Genomic DNA, 19,588 nt, shown 5'->3' with positions numbered 1-19,588 from the left:
ATTGCTGCATATGGGGCAAACACATTTCCCATGCTGACCCCTGTCCATCACCAAAACTCCATACAATGGACATGTGAGTATCAGAACTGGACCATAAAGCATTGGAAGAAGGTGGTCTGGTCTGATGAGTCACCTTTTCTGTTACATCATGCAGACAGGTGGGTGCATGTGTCTCATTTACCTGGGGAAGATATGACACCAGGATGCACTATGGTAGGGGTTCCCAAACTTTTTCACCTGGGGACTCAAAAGGGAGATTTGTCATCGGCCTGAGACCCAAACCCAATATACATAATGAAATATCATTAGATGTTAACAATATAAAAGATAAAAATTCTTGGTTCAAAACAAAATGACACAGAAGCAGGATTAAGGGGAAACACAGGGACTTTATTGAAGTCAAAGGAACTAGGGCAAGAAACGAAGGGGATCACACAGGATAAAAACACTGACAAACAGGTCTGACCAAAGCCACAGCAGGGAGCCAGGAAGACAAGTCTAGCAGGCACTTGTACAATGAGTTAATGAGGGAATAGACAGGAGACAGCTGGAGTAAGTTAACAAGGGGGCAGTAAGGAGAGGAGAGACAAACACAGAACATGCGTGGCTTGTAATAACTCTGCTAGGGAGAAAGGGGAGGGGCAGGTAAGCAGGCCATGACACAAAACATAGACAGTACTGATCAATTATAACATCCTGTATCATTCCACACCTCTCACTCCCCCAATTTGGAGCAAACAATGTTAAAAATATATATATTTTAACGTTAAAATTGATTCTCAAAATGAAAACATTCAGATCGAAAGAATCAGTAGCCTGTCTTATTTGATGACAAGGGGCATGTTGAGCTGTTTGCAGCTGTTATGGCTGCTTGTGTTTATGTTGGTCATTAATTTTTTAAGGGTTCGTAATATGACTTAAATTATATTAAACTGCAGCTACTTATTAATATTTTAATTTGATTGATTTGTAGCCTTATCTCCTATAGCATCGTTATCCAAAAAATGCTATTAAAAGATTACAATAATAAGTGCTGTTTTCGCTATTCATGTAGTTAATAAACTGATAATAGATTATGTTGCTGTCATGTTCTTAATATTAATTTTGCTTATTCTGAAATACCGCTAACCCACTTTCTGGGACGAGACTGGAAGTTGGCTCCTTCGGAATTTCCGGTGCATCGGAATGCTGCGCAGCCGGATGCAATGACGCGACTGCGCCTGTAGAGGGACTCATTTACTAATTTCATTTGGCTTTCGATTCGTATGCATTGTGTGATGATTTCCAGGCAGGAGATAAACAGCCGACCAAGTACACCCCTTCATGACAACGGTATTCCCCGATGGCAATGGTCTCTTTCAGCAAGATAATGTGCCCTCCTACACTACAAAAATTAATCAGAAATGGTTTGAGGAACATGAAAAAGCGTGTAAGGTGTTGACTTCACCTCCAAATTCTCCAGAGCTAAATTATATGTGGGATGTGCTGGAAAACAACTATCTATGGAGGCCCCACTTTGCAGCTTACAGCACTTAAAGGATAAACGTCTTGCTGCCAGATACTACAAGACACCTTCAGAGGTTTTGTGGTGTTCATGCCTCAATGGGTCTTTCTTCTTCGTAATACTAATATAAACTTGGTCACTGTGGAGAAAAAACATGAACATGCCACACCTTCAAAAGTAAAGTCACTTGTTGATAAATGACAAACGAAGACACTTGCTATTTTTTGCAAACGATGACAACAATTCGTGAACCACCACCTTTCCAAAAATATTGCGTGCTGTAAAATAAATCGAATCATGACAATTCTAAAATAATTTTACCTTGAAAGTGTAAATTACATCAACAGAACCAAATTTTTTTGGGATGCTTATTATATGCGAACAAATTACTAATATTCCTCTAAGTAGAACATAAAGAGACATATAAGGATTAATTAGAAACATAGACACTCCTTCAGCATTATTTGAGGATAGTTACATCTATTTGTTTGCCATATTGACTTTTATCTGTTTTTGGAAACGGAAGGGTTACAGAGCTGTACCGAGGGGAAAGTATCCGCATATAAACTGACCGCTCAATGTGGCAGCGCGCCCAGGCCCCCACCAGCAGAAAATGTCAAGCGTCTCATGAAACATGCGTAGGAGCGGGAGCGCGCACGTAGCTGTCAGAGCACATGTAGGAAATGGGGACAGGAGATCTGTGTCCTGCCGGCAGATCGAAAGGGGAGTAAGTCAAAATGGTGGGAGAGAAGACACAGACAATTCAGAGAAGAAGAGCAGTATCGCAAAATGCGTAAATATCATTTAGATCCGCTGAAAAACATAAGCGCTGGGAAAGATAAACGGCTTGTTAGCAAATTATTTAGCCAGCTGGCTAATAATGCTAAGTCTATGGAATCGTACACCGAGGCGTTGCGCAGGGCGTGAGCCCTCTCCTTCCTCATCGTACATCTTTGTGATTAGCTGGACGAACACATTGTCTTCGATCTGATTGGCTGATCCTTATGGCGTTGCCTTGCATCCGGGGCCTAACGAAGGGTGAGTGTGTGCCACAAGAGTCTGGTTAGCGATGTCTTCTTACTAAAGTTATCTTGCTAAGTGGGGTGAATACCGCGAATGCTCCTTTTCGGAGATAATACGACACCATCCTGTTACGGCTAAACGCTTTACTGGGTCGTGACAGGGGGAATTGCAAACAGAAATGGACCAGAATCAGTTCACAAAGCATACCGCTAAATAATAAAATAAAACAACACTTGACTAGGTGGTTATTGCGTGTTTAGCAGTTACAGTTATGTAAGCTAAATCCAAGAAATACAATGCGGTTAATTATCAGTAATTAATTTTTAACAGCTAGCTAGCTAGCTAGATGGTCAGCGCGCGAGCGTAGAGCTAATAGAGAATATAACACAGTATACCTACTCTACATAGGTCATATTGCCTCTGTTTTTTTTTGTCCTGGGTCACCTAGAGCTGAGAAAATATTTGTATGGCACTCTGCTAAAAACATAATTTGGCAACGTGTGCTGTTCTCTGATGGGGAGTTTTATTTATTGATGTTTGTGATGTCCTATTCACCGTAGACAGCGGTAAATGTGCGTGCGTTATAGTATTTGCGTGACACAGCTATACACTCGCACATTCCTCGGACGTGTGCATAGTTTGACTTAAAGCCTGGGTTGTGAATATAAACTAGCTCCAATATATGTATTGCCATTTTACGCTGAGTACTGATATACTGATCGATGAGACGGAAAAAAACAAATTAACACGAGGGGAGAATGAGTTCACTTTCTCTGCATGTGTCTTCTCAATAGTTTTAAATAATTTTAAATATTTATAAATTGCGACTTAATATTAAACCCTATTTTTAATGGGATATCTTTCCCCAGGCACTGTAAGGAGCAGCCATGGCTGAAATCACTACTCTTACCCCCTCACCTCCAGGACAAAATAACCCTCACGCACCCTCCCCGCCTCCCCATCCCATAAGCCTGGCAGATTCCTCAAATCACTCCCAGATCCCTGCTTCTGCACTGTATGACCCGTATGCTGAGCTGGGCTCCCCTCTAATTCAGACAGGAGTATGGGCAGTTCCCACAGACCTACCTGATGGACAGAGACCTCTCTCCGCACATTTTGGTACAGCTATGGAGACAGCAGATAAGCCCAGTACTGCTGCCCCCTCACCTGACACTAAGTATGGAGATGGCATGGCGTCAGAAAGTGCAGTATTGCTACTGTCCCAAGAAAGCCAAGGTATGGCAGAAGGGGTGTCATCCGGCCTGCTGCGACCAGTCGGGGTCCAGAGTAACGATGGTCCAGAGGATCAAGCTGTGATCCTGGAGAAATGCCAACCCTCCGATATTAATCCTAGGCCAGATGATGGCTCAGCTACCGGAGAACACTGGATCCCAAATCATAACATCAAGCCTGAGCAACCTAGTGGGCACCTCAGGTGTACAGATTTGCCATTTGTCACGCAGGCTCCCTCAGATGGCATCCGCAAACGTGCAGCCTCAGCAACCAATTATAGGTCAACGATTCTGTCAATAACAATAACGGGAAGTTTGTCGCCGACGGCAGAATCGCGAGAACAGCCATCAGCCGAGCTCCGAAAACAAGACCCTGTCCCTGTGACTGCATCTCCTAAAATAGAGAGATCCTCAAGCTCCCCCAGAGGGGTGCGTCATCCTATCCCCATTGTCCAGGAGCCTCCTCCCAACCTAACGTTGCCAAGCTCCCAGGCAGAGGCAGCATCGGACACCTTGAGCTACCTGGAGTCGGCCAGTCTGATGTCAGGGACCCTGGAGTCCCTGTCAGGTCTAGGCGAGGACGGCAGCTCCGTGGGCTCCGACTCTGAAGTGAATGGGTTGGTGTACAGGCGTGCGGACAAGTATGGCTTCCTCGGGGGGGCTCAGTACACCGAGAGCAGGTGAGCTCCAGGCCTCTGTCTTCTTTTACTTAGGCATTCAGGTAGTGGTGGTGGTGATTCACTAGGTTAGATTGCTGTGCTTGCAATCAGAAGGTCCTCGGTTCAAATTCCAGCATAGACAGACTGATTTTACCTCTGAGTTTGGGAGATAAAGATGAAAAAAATCACAAATGTGATATTAGTACCACTGCCACTGAATACAAGTACACTGCTCAACCACTAGCAAAAGTGGAAACGTAATATATTTTATTCCTTACTAAATGATTCAGTGAGTTACTCTTTTCACAGTTACTAAATTGTTTTTTGCTCAAACATACAACTTACATGCTCCTACCTGGCTAACTCACAGTATGGTTTCAGTACACCTGACAGTGACTTAAAGTGTTATTCTGTCTGACAAATGAGTGTTAACACTGAGTGTAACGGTAAAGGTGTATTTAAACGTTATTGTATTGCATATTGTATTGCAAACAGTATTGTGTTGCATATTGACTCATGTTTGATATAGCATGTTGAAGACATCCTGTAAAATCCAGGTGTTTTTCCAGTCCTTGGTGTTGATAAATTTTAATTCGACATATTTCCAAAAAACAAATGGCCATTGCATTGCCCTTTTTGATTTTGATGAAAATTGGCAAGTAAATTACACATACTGTCCTGTTGATTGAAAAAGAAAAAAAAATCCCTATTGTGCCTTTTCTACACCGCAGAAAGCCAAAGAATTATAAGTTGGAGTGTTTTCTAATGACCTGTGCCTTTTTTATTACAGCCATATGAGTCAGCTGTTCCTTGTTGGAAAGCTCAGAAAGAGTGTGTTTTCATGATATGGTATTTAAAAATCAAATCCTCCTAAGCACACGCCACAGCAGTCGACTCTTCTGCTTCATTGCGGTTTTCACATATCGCAGGGTCAGCATATGAAATTAAACTGGAATTTTTTGGGAGTATTTGTAAGCTTTATGAAAGCCACAGATGACATACGAAAGCCAGCAGACAACATCCAAAAAGTTTAGCAACCTGTAAATGCATAAAATATACAGCATGTACTGTGCTCTCATGTGATACCTCACAGTGAGCTTGCACTGATCTGTGTATCTTAAGCTTCCCATATCGTTTCTCTCCACTTACCAAGGGGACCAAAACATTTTATGTGGTTTTACAAAATCATGGGGCTCTGTCCCCCTAACCCCCGCGATGTGGAAGGGTCGACTGTATATCTCAAAGGTAAACATTTTTAAAAATTGTGAAAAAATATTTCTTAACTCTATACAGTATGTGTAAATCACATGCCGAATTTCACCAAAATCAAAAATGGTGCCCAATTTGAATTAAAATGGAATGACTCCACTGTGAACTGCTTAGGAGAAGGAGCTGGTTTTATGCAATTGGCCCTTTACATTCCAGTGTTTTCTCTGATTGTCTTCCCCTTTCATGATAGTGGCCATGAGGTGCGGGTGGATGTGGCGAGGCAGAGGGAGATGAAGTGGCTCGAAATGTTCAGCAACTGGGACAAGTGGGTGTCTCAGCGTTTCCAGAAGGTACCGGTGTGCTGTCGCCCTGCCATGGCCCTGCATGCTTTCTGTGCTTAAATGAGATTCTGTGGATACATAGCACATTTGGACACTTATACACTATGTATTGTTGTTTAGATGTCGTTGTGTGTGTTGCTTTGTTGTGTGAAAGGGTCAGGTGTTGTTGGAGTGTGGAACCATGCCATATGTTGTCTAAGTGTATAAATTGTGTTTAAGATTAAGATGGATTTTGTTGATCCCGGTGGGAAATTCCACAGTGTAACTGTGGTCATGTCTATTGTCTGAGTTTTTGATTGTGTTTAGCATGTGGGGTGTGTAATTGTGGGTAGGTGTTGTCAGAGTGTGTATCTGCGGTTGTTTTTTTTGTCTCTGTGTAACCGAGGTAATGTTTTATTATCTGAGTGCGTGGACTGTGTTGAACATGTGGGGTGTGTAATTGCAGCTGAGGTCTGTCTGAGTTTGTAACCATGTTGTGTGTGTTGATCCCAGCTTAAGATGCGCTGCAGAAAAGGCATCCCCTCATCTCTCAGAGCCAAAGCCTGGCAGCTGCTCTCCAACAGTCAGGAGCTCTTGAACTCCAATCCTGGCAAGTTTGAGGTACAGTTTTCATTAAGTTACACTTCATTAATAAGTTCTAATTGGTGAACCCTAAGCTGTACTGAAGTTCTGATCTGCAGCTTCACAGTGTCAGTATCACATTTACCTACTTCTGGCAACAAAAAGATATTTTCTTTTCTGTCTGCTCTCATTCTAGTGGTTTGTGGGTTACTTTGTCTTGCTCGGATGTTAAACAGAACATAATAAATTGTTGATTTTGTGGAGAATAGGTAGCCATTAATTTAAGGAGTCAAATGATAGAAAGGGAAAACAGAAGCTGTTGTTGAAATGCTCTAAAAACTTACTGGTGGTTTTTCCATCACACTGTGCCCTGAGCTGCCTGGGAGTGCCAGCACTTACAAGATGGGTGGATGCATGAATGGATGGATGGGGTGGAGTTTTAACATCACAATGGCAATGATGGCTATTGCATTAGTTTAGGCTGCTGTTGCTCAGATGGTTCACACTGGGTTTATATGCCCACACGTTCCCCACAAAAGCTTTCTTTGTTGCAAAACAGCCGTCAGATCCATGAAATGCACATTGTGCTCGGCTTTCATTTTTTTGATGGAGCTAAATTGAACCCGTATCTTGAGCTTTGACTACATAATCTAGGCAGCCATCGAGTTTCCTTCATCAGCAACATTACTGAGTAGATTGTTGATATAAAATTCAGTAAATGTACCCCATTAAAAAAAAACTGTTTTTTTAAACCTATCGCCATGCATAAATGAACAATTTATGAGATAGTTCACTCGATTCTGTATCTGTGACTGAGTTTACTGTCTCCTGTCTGTGACTGATTACATCACATGGTCCTGTACTTGTGACTGATGACTTTACTTTATCATGTGTCTGTGACTGATGATTTTGCTCTCTCATCTATGAATAAGGATTTTACTCTGTTTTGTGTCTGTGATTAATGTCCTCACATGGTCCCATGTCTGTGACTGGTGACTGTACTCTATTCTGTGTTTGACTGATGATTTCACAGTATCCTATATATCACAGTAATGTGTCAGTTTGTGACAGTAAGGAACTGAAGCTGTTTTTTATGGGTCTGAATTAAGTGGCAGAAGTTGATTTATTGGTCCCCACTTTGGCTTTTAGATCTGCCAAGTTTGCCATCCACATTTGCCATTCATATTGGCCAGCCGTACTATAGCCCACAGAAATCGGGTTGCAGAAGGAACTGGAGACAGTAATCAGGAAGAATATGAAGCGAAAGGTGCATCCAGCCCACAGTTATCCTTGCTAAAGTCTTGAATTTTGTGCAGGCCTTTATGAAATTTTTGAAGAGAGATGTTTATTTTTAAGTCTAGTCACTAGAACTGTGAAGTAAAACATTTTTTTAGTATCAATTTGTTCTAAAAGATGTGAGGGAAAAATTACTAGAGTATAATTGTGCCCCAACTATTGATGGGCGTTTATACAAGCTGAACTACTTTTTCTGTCCTTTCTTTTAAGTGTTTTCTATGCACATTAAAATGAATTTGAATCAGTTGTTAAATTTTCCATTTTCTTTTCCTGTACACTGTTACTGATAAAGTTAAAACTGTTAAGTCTACTTCAAACAGTTTGTATCCTCATTTCATCATCTATGTGTTAGGCATTGGAGAGGGAGCAAGGGGACCCCAAATGGCTGGACATCATAGAAAAGGACCTCCACCGACAGTTTCCCTTCCACGAGATGTTTGCTGCCCGTGGTGGACATGGGTAATACGCTCTACTCTTGCTACAGTGCTGTTTACACTTGCAACTGGACATTCATCAGAAGGTCAGCGTAGCCCAGTGATTGTCAATGTGTGTGGTGTGTTCACCTGATCCCGGTGGGGTGGGGGGGGTTCGGCACAGGGGGGGAGTGAATCACAACAAATCCCAGCTTGAGAGTGTGCTAAAATGTATAGCAGAACTAGAGTATGTGAACAGAGCAGAGCAATGAAAATTTCCACTCCTCATTCAAGGAATGGTATGCTCCCCCCACTCTACCCACTCACAGCCGCTGCAGACCGCTCTGCTCATTATCGCTCTCCGCTCCAATGAAATCTCTCACCACTCACTCCGAAAATGAAAACAATCGGCACTGTGTTTTAACGTAAACTGTAGCCTGGCATCAAAGTAACTCATCAGCTAAATCCACATGCAAGCAGAAATGATTTATTTCAAGATGCAAGCAGGTTGCTTGCTTTGGTCAGCTGGTTGGGTGTGATTTTCAGTTCCAGACTGCACTCACAATTTACATGTATGTAATAGTTTTATTACCTTGTAAATAGACTGTAGGGTTTGCAAACTACCCAAACATTTCTGATATAGCTAAGTTTAGGTTTATTATAGTGTAGTATAGATTTGCCATAGGTTTTCTTGCATGTCATATCGGATGAAATTTAGGACGCCTGCAAAAGTGGAGCAAGACAGCAAGAGATTAAGGGATTCTTCAGTTTTTTTTTACAAATATGAGTAATACCAAACAGTGGCTTTGGGTTATTTTTTTTCCTTTTCTTTCAGATAGCGAAATAAGCATGAAAAAAAAACATGCGCGCACACACATACACATATATATATACACTATCTATGTATATCTACTCAGCCCTCCTCTGGCCTGCTTCCATTGACCAGTCACATGTCACCTGTGTCTATGGTAGCCAGCAGGACCTGTACCGCATCCTGAAGGCCTACACGGTGTACAGGCCCGAGGAGGGCTACTGCCAGGCTCAGGCTCCCGTGGCTGCAGTGCTGCTCATGCACATGCCTGCTGAGGTGAGTAGACTCGTTGGGGGGGGGGCGGGGGGGTGAGCATCTGCGTACAAGATGCTGATAGGTATTTTCGGTCTGTGTGCATGTGTTTGCAGCAAGCCTTCTGGTGTCTGGTGCAGATCTGTGAGACCTACCTGCCAGGATACTACAGTGCAGGCCTGGTGAGCACTCTCTTTACTCCGGTCTTTACCCCGGTTGAGGGCAGTTTGCATAAATCCATGTCAGTGTACATAGAACCTTATAGGATAGAGAAGACTAGTGGGAGTCCCTGAAGGAATATATGCATTGCACGACTGTAACAAGCACAGCCGTTTTCCTGAGGGCGGTATGTGACTCCATGGGTTAGGACTCTGTGCCTGTGATCAGAAGGTTACTGGTTCAAATCTCACAGTTGATAGAGTGATTTCACTATTGGGCCCCTGAGCAAGTCCTTTAACCCCAAATTATTCTAGGGACTGTCTGACCCTACTGTCTCAGTTGAATGTCACTTAGATTAACAACATCTGCTAAATGAATAAATGTAGAAAAATAAATGTAACCAGTCACTAATGATCAAAATTAGTGTTTTGCTGATAGGGATATGGTTGGGGGTGGTAGGTATTTGTACAAGCATTTCTCAATACTGAAGTCACTTAAAAACTTCACAAAGCGAGTACAACAACAGTCTGTGTGGACGGAACTGTGGATCATTTTTCATGGCTGTGACACAAAATGCATTTGATGGACGCGTCATAAAATCCATGGATTCTTTCCTCACTCAAATGGCAGCACCAGCAAAACATTTCGTGCATGCCTACCAACTGTTTTCAGAACTATTAAAATATATTCCAAACTGAATTATTTATAATTTGCTACATTTTTATGGTGTCGATTACTAAAGAAAAAGTACACAGAAAAATGAAAGAAAAATTAGACTGAACATAATAAATTCCCTTTTCAGCTGAATACCCAACCAAGTGTTTAGTTTTCTCATGAAACCCTCCATGAAACGCGGGGAATCTTCTCAAGATATACTTCTCCCACCCAGTTTCCAAAAAACTGATGCTGTGTAAAATGTAAATAAAGCATAATGCAGTGATTTACAAACCATGTAAACCCACATTTCATTGAAAATAGAACAAAGACAACATATCAAATGCTGAAACTGAGAAATGTTATTGCTTTATGACAAATATATGCTCGATTTGAATTTGATGCCAGCAACATGTTTCAAAAAAGTTGGGACAGGGACATGTTTACCACTGTCTTACACACTGTAAACATTTGGGAACTGAGGAGACTAGTTGCTGGAGTTTTAAAAGTGAAATGTCCCATTCTTACCTGATGCAGGATTTCAGCTGCTCAACGGTTCAGGACATCCTATGTCATATTTTTCGTTTCATGATGCGCTAAATGTTTTCAATGTGTGACAGGTCTGGACTGCAGACAGGCCAGTCTAGGACCCGGATTCTTGTCTACGAGGCCATGCTGCTGTAATACGCACAGAATGCAGTTTGGCAATGTCTCGTTGAAATATACAAGGCATTGTCTGAAAATGATGTTGTCTGGATGGCAGCACATGTTGCTCCAAAATCTGTAAATATTGTTAAATAGCATTAATGCTGCAAGCTACCCAAGCCATGGGCACTAATGCACCCCATGCCATCACAGATGCTGGCTTTTGAACTGTCTTCTGGTAACAAGCTGGATGGTCCCTCTCCTCTTTAGCTAGGAGGATGTGGCATCAATGATTTCCAAAAATAATTTGAAATTTGGTTCAGCAGACCACAGGACAGTTTTTCCTTTTGCCTCAGTTCATCTTAAATGAGCTCGGGCCCAGAAAAGTTGACGGCATTTCTGGAACATGTTTAGATATGGTTTCTTCTTTGCATGATAGAGTTTCATCCTGCATTTGTTGATGCAGTGATGAACTGTGTTCCCAGACAATGGTTTTCAGAAGTGTTCCTGAGCGTATGCAATGATTTCCACTACAGAATCATGTCTGTTTTTAATCCAGTGAGGACTCTAAGATCACAGCTATCCAATACTGCTTTTCAGTCTCGCCCCTTGCATACAGAGATTTCTTTGGATTCTCTGAATTTTTTAATATTATGTTCCCAAATTCTTTATAGTATTACGTTGAGGAACATTATATATATTAAATGGTTGCACTATTTGCCCATGCAGTCTTTCACTGAGTGGTGAACCTTTCCCCATCTTCACTGCACGGAGACTCTGTTCCTCTGGGAGGCTTTTTTTCAATCATCTTATTGACCCATTGCCAGTTAACTTAATAGAGCTATTCAAGCAGGTGTTTTGTTTCAGCATTACACAACTTTTCCAGTGTTTTGTTGTCCCTGTCCCAACTTACTCGAAACTTGTTGCTGGCAGCAATTTCAAATTGAGCATATATTTGTCATAAAACAATAAAATTTCTCAATTTCGGCATTTGATATGTTAAATTATTAAATATCAGTTTGTATGATTTGCAAATGATTACATTCTGTTTTTATTTAAATTTTACACAGCTTCCCCACTGTTTTGGAAATGCCGTTAGTAGTAAGTAAGTTGAAGGACAGTGAAAGAAGCAGCTGATGTTGCAGGCTGGAAAGGGGCCAACATCACTGTGTGCACAGTGTTTCAATAATGGTTTGATGTTGCATGAGCCAGCCGCTGTTCCCTACAGCACAGTTCTTAGATGATTTAGATGTTCTGTCTGAGAAGAAAGGGCGAGTTAGGAGAAATGTTGTCATTCCTTGCTGTTGTATTGGATAATGTGGCAGCACAATGGTTTGCAGCACATTTGTTTACAACAAATGACCTTGTTGGACTAATGAATACCGGATACCTAGGGACTGCCAGGGTAGAGTAACACAAGCTAAAAGATAATTTGACAAATGTGTCCCTCTAGAATACATTAGATGTAATGTGGATGAGAACTTGTGACCAAATCCAGTAGAGAGGATGGACTAACATGGTCATATACATATATGTATATGTATCCATATAGCGTATAGTGCGTGTGTGTGTGTGTGTGTGTGTGTGTGTGTATGTATGTACAGAGTCCTGTTGTTTATGGGACTCCATAGTTATGGATCTGAGCGCATTCCATGAACCTGGCTGTCTGCATGATGCAACAGAAAATTTCATCGCAGTAGGCAACCTTCCATTGCTCCAAGGTCCAGTTCTGTCACTCGTTTGTCCATCGTAGACACTTTGACAGTGGACAAGGATCAGTATGGGCACTCTGATTGGCCTTCTGCTACCCAGCCCCTTGCTCATTATCAAAGTTATCTGCAGTTTGTACCATAGTAGCTCTTTATTATGTACTGGACAGGATAGCCTTCATTCACATCCCACAATGGCGAGTCTTGGCTGGCGAACGCCCCGTCGGCTCTCAATAGATACTTAACCATGGATGACCGTACAAAATCCCACAAACCTTGATGATTCGGAGATGTTCTGACCAAGTCATCTGACCATAATAATTTGACTTATGCATTCAGCATGTTAGCTACAAGTACCAAATATTAGCTTACTGTCTAATATATCCCAGCACTTCATGCACCATTTTTACTAGATGGTCAACATTATTCACTTTACATGGGTGTGGTTTTAATGTTTTGGCTCATTGGCAGCACCACATAGTTTCCAAGCTGGTCATCTCTTTGCGATCACTATCTTTTCAGAATAATAATTCAAAAATTATTTGACCAATCTTCAACAAACTTTATATGAACATTGTATAAGTGAAGATCTTCTGAGACAAATTGCACCAAAATTGAAGTAACTGGGACAGCAGAAAGAGGGATGAGAGGATTATTATATACATATATTTGTGAACAGGATCAATCTTTTTCTTATGACTGTATCTATCTATTTGATCCTTGATGGGTCTTATTACCACTTCACAAAAGCATAATATCGATGAAAATCTACACCTAATAATATACACTTGATCAGATCCAAAACTGTACCTGCAACGACAGAGGGTAGCAAAACTGGAACTGCAAGAGAGAGGGGCAGCCCAGAGCGAAAATGGAGCCACCTGCCATCCCAAATTATCCCTTGGATCTTTTTGCAAACATCCCAGGAATATGGTACAGGTCAGTGATTTTAAAACTGTATTTGATTTTCTGAATATTGTACAATAAAGTTAATATTGATTTTTGGTCGCTGTCATTCCCATTTGCAATATATATATAAAATATAAAAATGTATATTGCAGAAATCTGTTGTGGGAGAATTTAATTGTGCCGAAGGGGGGGAGGTGTGTAAGGTAGGGTCGTAGTCATATTTTCTTTAGACTGCTGTGTTTTTATTCAGTGAAATCTATCTCAGAAAGTGCTCCAGGGTCACCAGATAAATGGCTTTACTATACACTCTCAGCTGTGTGTGTGTCTGTGTGTGTGAGTATGTCTAAAAAGGGGGGCAACTAACCACAGTAAAACATTCTAAGCATAGGTTCAATCACCAGGCAAGAAAAAGTCACTTGCTTTCTAGTTTTCCTTGTTGTTTTGTGGACAAGGAATTGGTAAACTCTAAGTGAAAGAGCCAAGAGTTTAAAATACTTTCATTAAATAGTCTTCTTGTTGATTGTAGCTTATGCTGTGCATAAACTGTAAATAAGAACATTTTTCTTTGGTTTTTAATTGTGCTAATGAAATATGTCAATATAGTTGTCTTTTGGTAAACAGGATTACACAGTTTGCACCTGTACCATATATTGCACGATTGGCCAGTTTTGAACAATAAAATGCTGTCTTGTATTGGACCTGTATGAGACCTGATTGCCTCATATTTTCTGACCGTGTGATCCTGAGTTTGACTGACTATTTTTTGAGACTGTTAAACTAAGGCAAGATTTAGTATTGTAGCAACAGCTCTCCTGTATCTCAAAAGATTGTGCTAACAATGTAGAGCTCAGTGGTTCAAATCCCAGGAAGCACACATATCGTACCTAGTCCTTTTATCATATTTATTTTTGGATAAAAGCACAAGTTAAATATAACTGAATTACATGTACATCATACACATGAAAAAAAATCTCCATTGCTGCCCCGGGCCTTGGCTGTGACAGTTCTTACTGTTGTGTCGCAGAAAATTAGGGGCATAGTGCAAAAATAAATAGAATATAAAAATTTAAACATTTTAAAATGATAAATATTGTGACATTTTCAAATATGGACATTAAAACATGCACAAAGGAATACAGGTAACTACCTAACTGGTAAGGAAGGATTTTGCTAATTGTCAGAGAAGTGGAATGCGCGATAAATAAGTATTCTTTCAGACTTACACATCACAACAAAGAGCATTCTTTGTAAAGTAAAAACACAATTAACAACATTCCAGGTGATCTATTCAGTATTTCTAGAAATTGTTCAAGTTGATGTGTGTGGGGCGCGTGCAGATTACTTGGGTGGATCAAATGACAAGACTGTCCGGGGAATACAATGCTCCAGCAGCAGAGATTTTGGTTTATGTGAAAAATCAAACATGCATACATCCATAAAGGCGTATACATACCTAAAAGTCTACTTCTTGTTGTTAGTGTTTTAGGTCAATGGGTGATGTGTGACACACTTTTCAGGTGAAAATGTTTGCCAGTGTTTATTTTGAGGCATGGATGAAGATTAACTGTTAGGCCAAGCTGGGTGTTGGTGATACAGACACTGTGAAGACTTTTGAAAAAGTGACTTCATTATAGAGAAATGCTTGTTAGCAATTGTAAAAAACTAGTTATATAGAATGTCCAAGTAATCCATGTCTGGGAGGACACTGAGCTACTTCAGATTTTACAAACAAGTTTAAAACTGAAAGGCTCCGGTGTTCGGCTAAATAGTTCAGTTCTTCTTGTGCTTTTACCATTTTTTTTTCCTTGATTGAAAGACTCATCCAGCTGCTTCATATTAACATTAGTGACACATGCGTGATTATAGGAGATTGACCATTCGGCACACAGCAAGAACTCGGTGTTTAAGTGAAATTCTGGCCCTTTTAATTGAAATGGTAGTTTACGAACCCTATTCTAGCTCAAAGTTCCCTCCCTGACATGAATTATCTGGTCAACCTAAGTTATAATAAAAGTTATTTCAGGCTGTATTTGTATTGGCATTTCCTGGTTTAATCAGGAGGGGAGTTATGGGTCATTTCTTGGTAACGTTTTTAAATTGGAAATGCTGACTGGAGCAGAAGCCATTTTTTAAACATCCCATATAACCCCCCAAAAAGTGAAGTAAACATAAAATTTGTAGCAACCTTTTCCACTTTGATGTGCTCCTTGAGTATTTACATTATTATTAGCTTGAGTATGTGAGTACTTCCTTTCTCATGTGGGCCAGCCTGTCTTGCACAAACTGAAACTTCCATATTTTATATCTAACCTCCCAAGGAAGCGATCCAGCTGGACGGGGATATCTTCTTCTCCCTTCTACGGCGAGTTTGCCCCATGGCATATCGCCACCTGAAGAAGTTCAAGATCGACCCCATCCTGTACATAACTGAGTGGTTCATGTGCATCTTCTCTCGCAGCCTACCCTGGACCTGCGTGCTGCGTGTCTGGGACATGTTCTTCTGTGAAGGTTCCAGCACTTCTCTCATTATTAAACTCCCTCCCCCCACTCCCATTTCCCAGCTTTCCTTCTTCTGGTGATTTGTGAAAGCAAATAAATCTGTATTAATTACTACACACAGCAGAGGGTTGTTGCATAATGGTACAGATTCTGAACTTGAGGTTTGGACCTTCCTCTGTGTAATTCGCATGTAGAGTTCATTAAAGACCAGAAGGATCAATGGGTTCAAAGCCTGGATGTCTTCCTTCCTCACTAAATCTCAGGAGTGAAGATAATGTTCCGGGTGGGCCTAGTGCTGCTGAAGCAGATGCTGGGTTCAGTGGACAAGCTGCGGGAGGTGCAGGGCATGTACGAGACCATGGAGCGGCTCAGGAACATCTCTCCGGAGACCATAAGGGATGACCTGCTTGTGCAGGAGGTGAGGCTGTTTGCTGGCATGGAGGCTCTCGCAGGGTGGATATCTGCTTCAGTCCTCACCCATCCCTGTGCTTCACCTCCAGGTCATCTCGCTGCCAGTGACGGAGGCCTTGATCGAGCAGGAGTGTAGCATCCAGGTGTCCAATTGGAGGAAATCCCGGGGCGAGCTTTCTCACAACCCTAGTCGGCGGCTGCATGGGGCGCGCGCTATATGTGAGCGCAAGCGGCGCTCTATCGCCCTTCACCACAGGGGCAGCTTCTCTTTCCTGGGCGGCTCAGCGCCCTCTCCTGGCCCTCTCCGGGCCTCTTCCAGTCTCCTGTCTCTCCCGAGCTTCCGCAGGTCAAAAGCCTCCAGCAAGGCGCAGCTGCTGATGGGTTCTGTCTCTGTGGAAACAGCTTCTGGGCCCAGGCTGCGTTTTCCAGGCCAAAGTTCTCCCCAGGTGGCCAGCTTGAGGCCTCACCCAGCTGAGAATCATCTGGCTGACTCCACTGAGGCCTCCACCCGTGGTGCTTCACTGCAGAGTGAGGCTTGTACCTCTCTTCCATCCCACACCTTGGCCCCCGCACCTAATAGTGTCCTGGAACCCATCAGTCCTTCTGGTTCATCTCTCACTGCCAGCAGTGCCTCTCCTCCATTTGTTGTGGCTGGGGAAAGAGATTCTGCAGGAGATGATGATGGGGGAAAGAAGAAGAAGAACAAAGAAGAGAAGAAGAAGGATAAAGAGGAGGAGAAGCAGAGATCCCGGGAGCTGAAGGAAAGGGAGAAGGTGGAAAAGGGCAAGCAGAAGAAGGAGAAAGAGAAGGTGGAGAAGGAGAAGAAAAAGGATAAAGGTGGAACCTAAAAACTACACTCTGCTAAAGACCTACACCCTTTCTAGACTAGTCTTCATCAAATGAATCTCCTACTACTAAATGTTAGTATTGTATGATCCTCCTGCAGTCCCAAAGACCTGAAGTCTGCACAGGTGTTGCTGAGCGTTATTTATTATATGAATGGGAAATGTTACTTAACACTGGCTCAATGTTGAGCAAAAGATGCATGTGGGAGTAGAACTTCCGTTTCATCCGTTTGAGGTACTCCGAGGAAATAACCTCTGACTGTATCTGCCTGTGGTTAAATGAGTCATCGTGGGAAAAACGTATTGTACTGTAGCAGTTGAGCACTAAGTCTAACATGATAACTAGGTGTTCTGGAAGATGTCAAGTATATTGCTATATTGGTGTTCTTCCAAAGTGTGAAAACTGTCAGTGTCTGTATCCTTCCTTGTCTTCTTTACTCATGTGATCTGTATATTTAACATAGTTTTGTTGTACTGTATCTGTGAAACACTAAGACGTACTGAGGTCTTCAAGGGAAATCCTGCAGTTGCAGCTAGGTCAGCCATTCATATTTATTACTTTGCTCAATTTAATAAGTCATCGTCTGGTTTTGATTAACCTGGATTCTGCTGTTGAAATGTTTTGCATTAGTATGTTTACAGTTAAAGATGAATGGGAAGCTGCTACTTTGCAGCTGGCACAGAAAAACTTCTACAAAGAAACAAGACCATATTGAGCAATATCCTGTGAATTGAAATGTGCACATGTGGAGTGGTAGCCAGAGATGTAGCAGTGTGTGCCAATTGTGGACAAACTTGATGAGACCGGGTTAAGCACTGGCATGCTTTCAGTATACTTAACCACCATATCATCAGCTGTTTACCCCGATAAGAGTGAAGCATATATACAATAACATACCGGAGGTTATCAGACAACAATTTCAGCTGAATTTACTAGAGAAATATGAAAATATATGAAAATTTGAAAAGAGATTAGCATGGAAGAGGTCTAGGCTTTGAAAAAAATAGTTCATTTAAAGCTAGCACCTTATAAGTGAAACATATTAATGTAGAAAATTAATATAAAATGTACATTATGTAGTACTATGTACCTGGGTAGTGTTTTACCTAACTGACCTACTTCACTGGAATAAGCTGAAGTTTTAGCAGTCATCAAGCTTTACTACACTGTTAATGGGAGCTGCTGAAAAGCAGACATCAGCACCAGCTTGCAAGTTCTATTTTTTTTGGACTGCTGTGCCACAGTGGCCTTTTTGATAAGAGAGTTGATGTCACTGTCCTTTTATGCCAGTACAAAGAGCTGTCCACACTTTTACTTTCACCCTGGGACCAGATGTACACCGTCGGATCAGAAGCCAGAGGTAGCTGCTGCTCAGGCTTGCGCTGACGAATGATGCTGCCATGTGTACCTCGACCCTTAGCGTAGTGGTCAGGCTGGTCTTTGACTTTGTCTGGAATGAAGCTGCCAACAACAGGTCTCAGTTCTTGATTAATTAACTCAGATCCATCTGAGTGTGTGGGCGCCATCCTGGTGTGTCTAGACGTGAGTAAATTTAGGAGAGAAGGTCTCTTTAAAGCCGTTATGCTTTATATTTAGCATTTTTCTCTAAATCTCAAGTGTGGAGAGGCTTTGGTATTGCAACATAACTCTTTATTGCGTTGCTTCATATACTGATCATTTTTATTTATTTTTTGATTGAAGACTGTGACTGTCACGAGATGAGAGCTTTACTTATGGCTATGTGTTTGTATAAATAGATTTTAATTTATTGAAGAGGAGAGTAAGAAAACTACAGTATTGAGAGTTTGCGTATGTATTGGGAGGCAAAGTCATTTATCAACAGTGTTGTTACTTCAGTTTAATCTACAGTTTGACTCATGACTCAGCATTAAGGCATCACATATTGTATATCACAGTCTTATTCTAGTGTGTCTATAAAATCCACAACTCCAAGGTCAGACCATCATAGATAGACTCCATCTTTCAGCTAGTTGACACACTGATGAATACTTATGCTGTCTATAAATCAAATACTTCATTAAATAACTACAATATGTGTGAAAGAGTTTCTGTGTGACTTCTGGTGTATTTACTGTCTCAAGGTTAGTTTAATAAAGAAATAACTTTCAGTGCCTATATGGCCTATAACCATTTAGTGTTGATAATATTTCTATTTGTGGCAAACCCGTATAACTCTATTTTTTGGCATCACATATTTTTTAGTCATGTTTCTGAATCTTTGAGCCTGATTTTCAAAGATTCCAGGGTGTGTTGGTAACATGTTATTAATAAAAAAATGGAAAATACAGTCAGGACTATTGATAGGTAACTTTGTTACAGTGTGTGGACAGTGATGATGTAGCTGATGTTGACTCTTAACCTGGAAATGTCCTTCTTATATTTCAGATTAAATCTAGTTTTCCATCTATTTTCAAGCAGCAGCTCGACATTCGTG

General features: G+C 41.4%; 1 protein-coding gene across 1 annotated transcript; it reads left to right on the top strand.

The window, feature by feature from the left end:
* Positions 1–2,109: 2,109 nt before the first annotated feature.
* LOC125741659 (TBC1 domain family member 10B-like) lies at positions 2,110–19,196 on the top strand. Its single transcript, XM_049012855.1, has 10 exons — positions 2,110–2,542; positions 3,397–4,439; positions 5,878–5,977; positions 6,461–6,568; positions 8,178–8,284; positions 9,211–9,325; positions 9,418–9,483; positions 15,696–15,885; positions 16,140–16,294; positions 16,377–19,196. The coding sequence occupies exons 2-10, from the start codon at positions 3,415–3,417 to the stop codon at positions 17,133–17,135; spliced, it is 2,625 nt and encodes an 874-aa protein (XP_048868812.1). The 5' UTR covers positions 2,110–2,542; positions 3,397–3,414; the 3' UTR covers positions 17,136–19,196.
* Positions 19,197–19,588: the final 392 nt, after the last annotated feature.

Source organism: Brienomyrus brachyistius, chromosome 5 (genome assembly GCF_023856365.1).
Source record: "Brienomyrus brachyistius isolate T26 chromosome 5, BBRACH_0.4, whole genome shotgun sequence".
NCBI classification, from domain to species: domain Eukaryota; kingdom Metazoa; phylum Chordata; class Actinopteri; order Osteoglossiformes; family Mormyridae; genus Brienomyrus; species Brienomyrus brachyistius.
This window is presented reverse-complemented; position numbering and strand designations above follow the sequence as displayed.

What these genes read in the sequence shown, in the direction of transcription:
- LOC125741659 (XM_049012855.1), top strand. Translation starts at nt 3,415, where the DNA reads ATGGCTGAAATCACTACTCTTACCCCCTCACCTCCAGGACAAAATAAC. An exon ending in GGACATGTTCTTCTGTGAAG is followed by an intron (nt 15,886 to 16,139) that starts GTTCCAGCACTT and finishes ACTAAATCTCAG; the next exon opens with GAGTGAAGATAATGTTCCGG. An exon ending in ATGACCTGCTTGTGCAGGAG is followed by an intron (nt 16,295 to 16,376) that starts GTGAGGCTGTTT and finishes CTTCACCTCCAG; the next exon opens with GTCATCTCGCTGCCAGTGAC.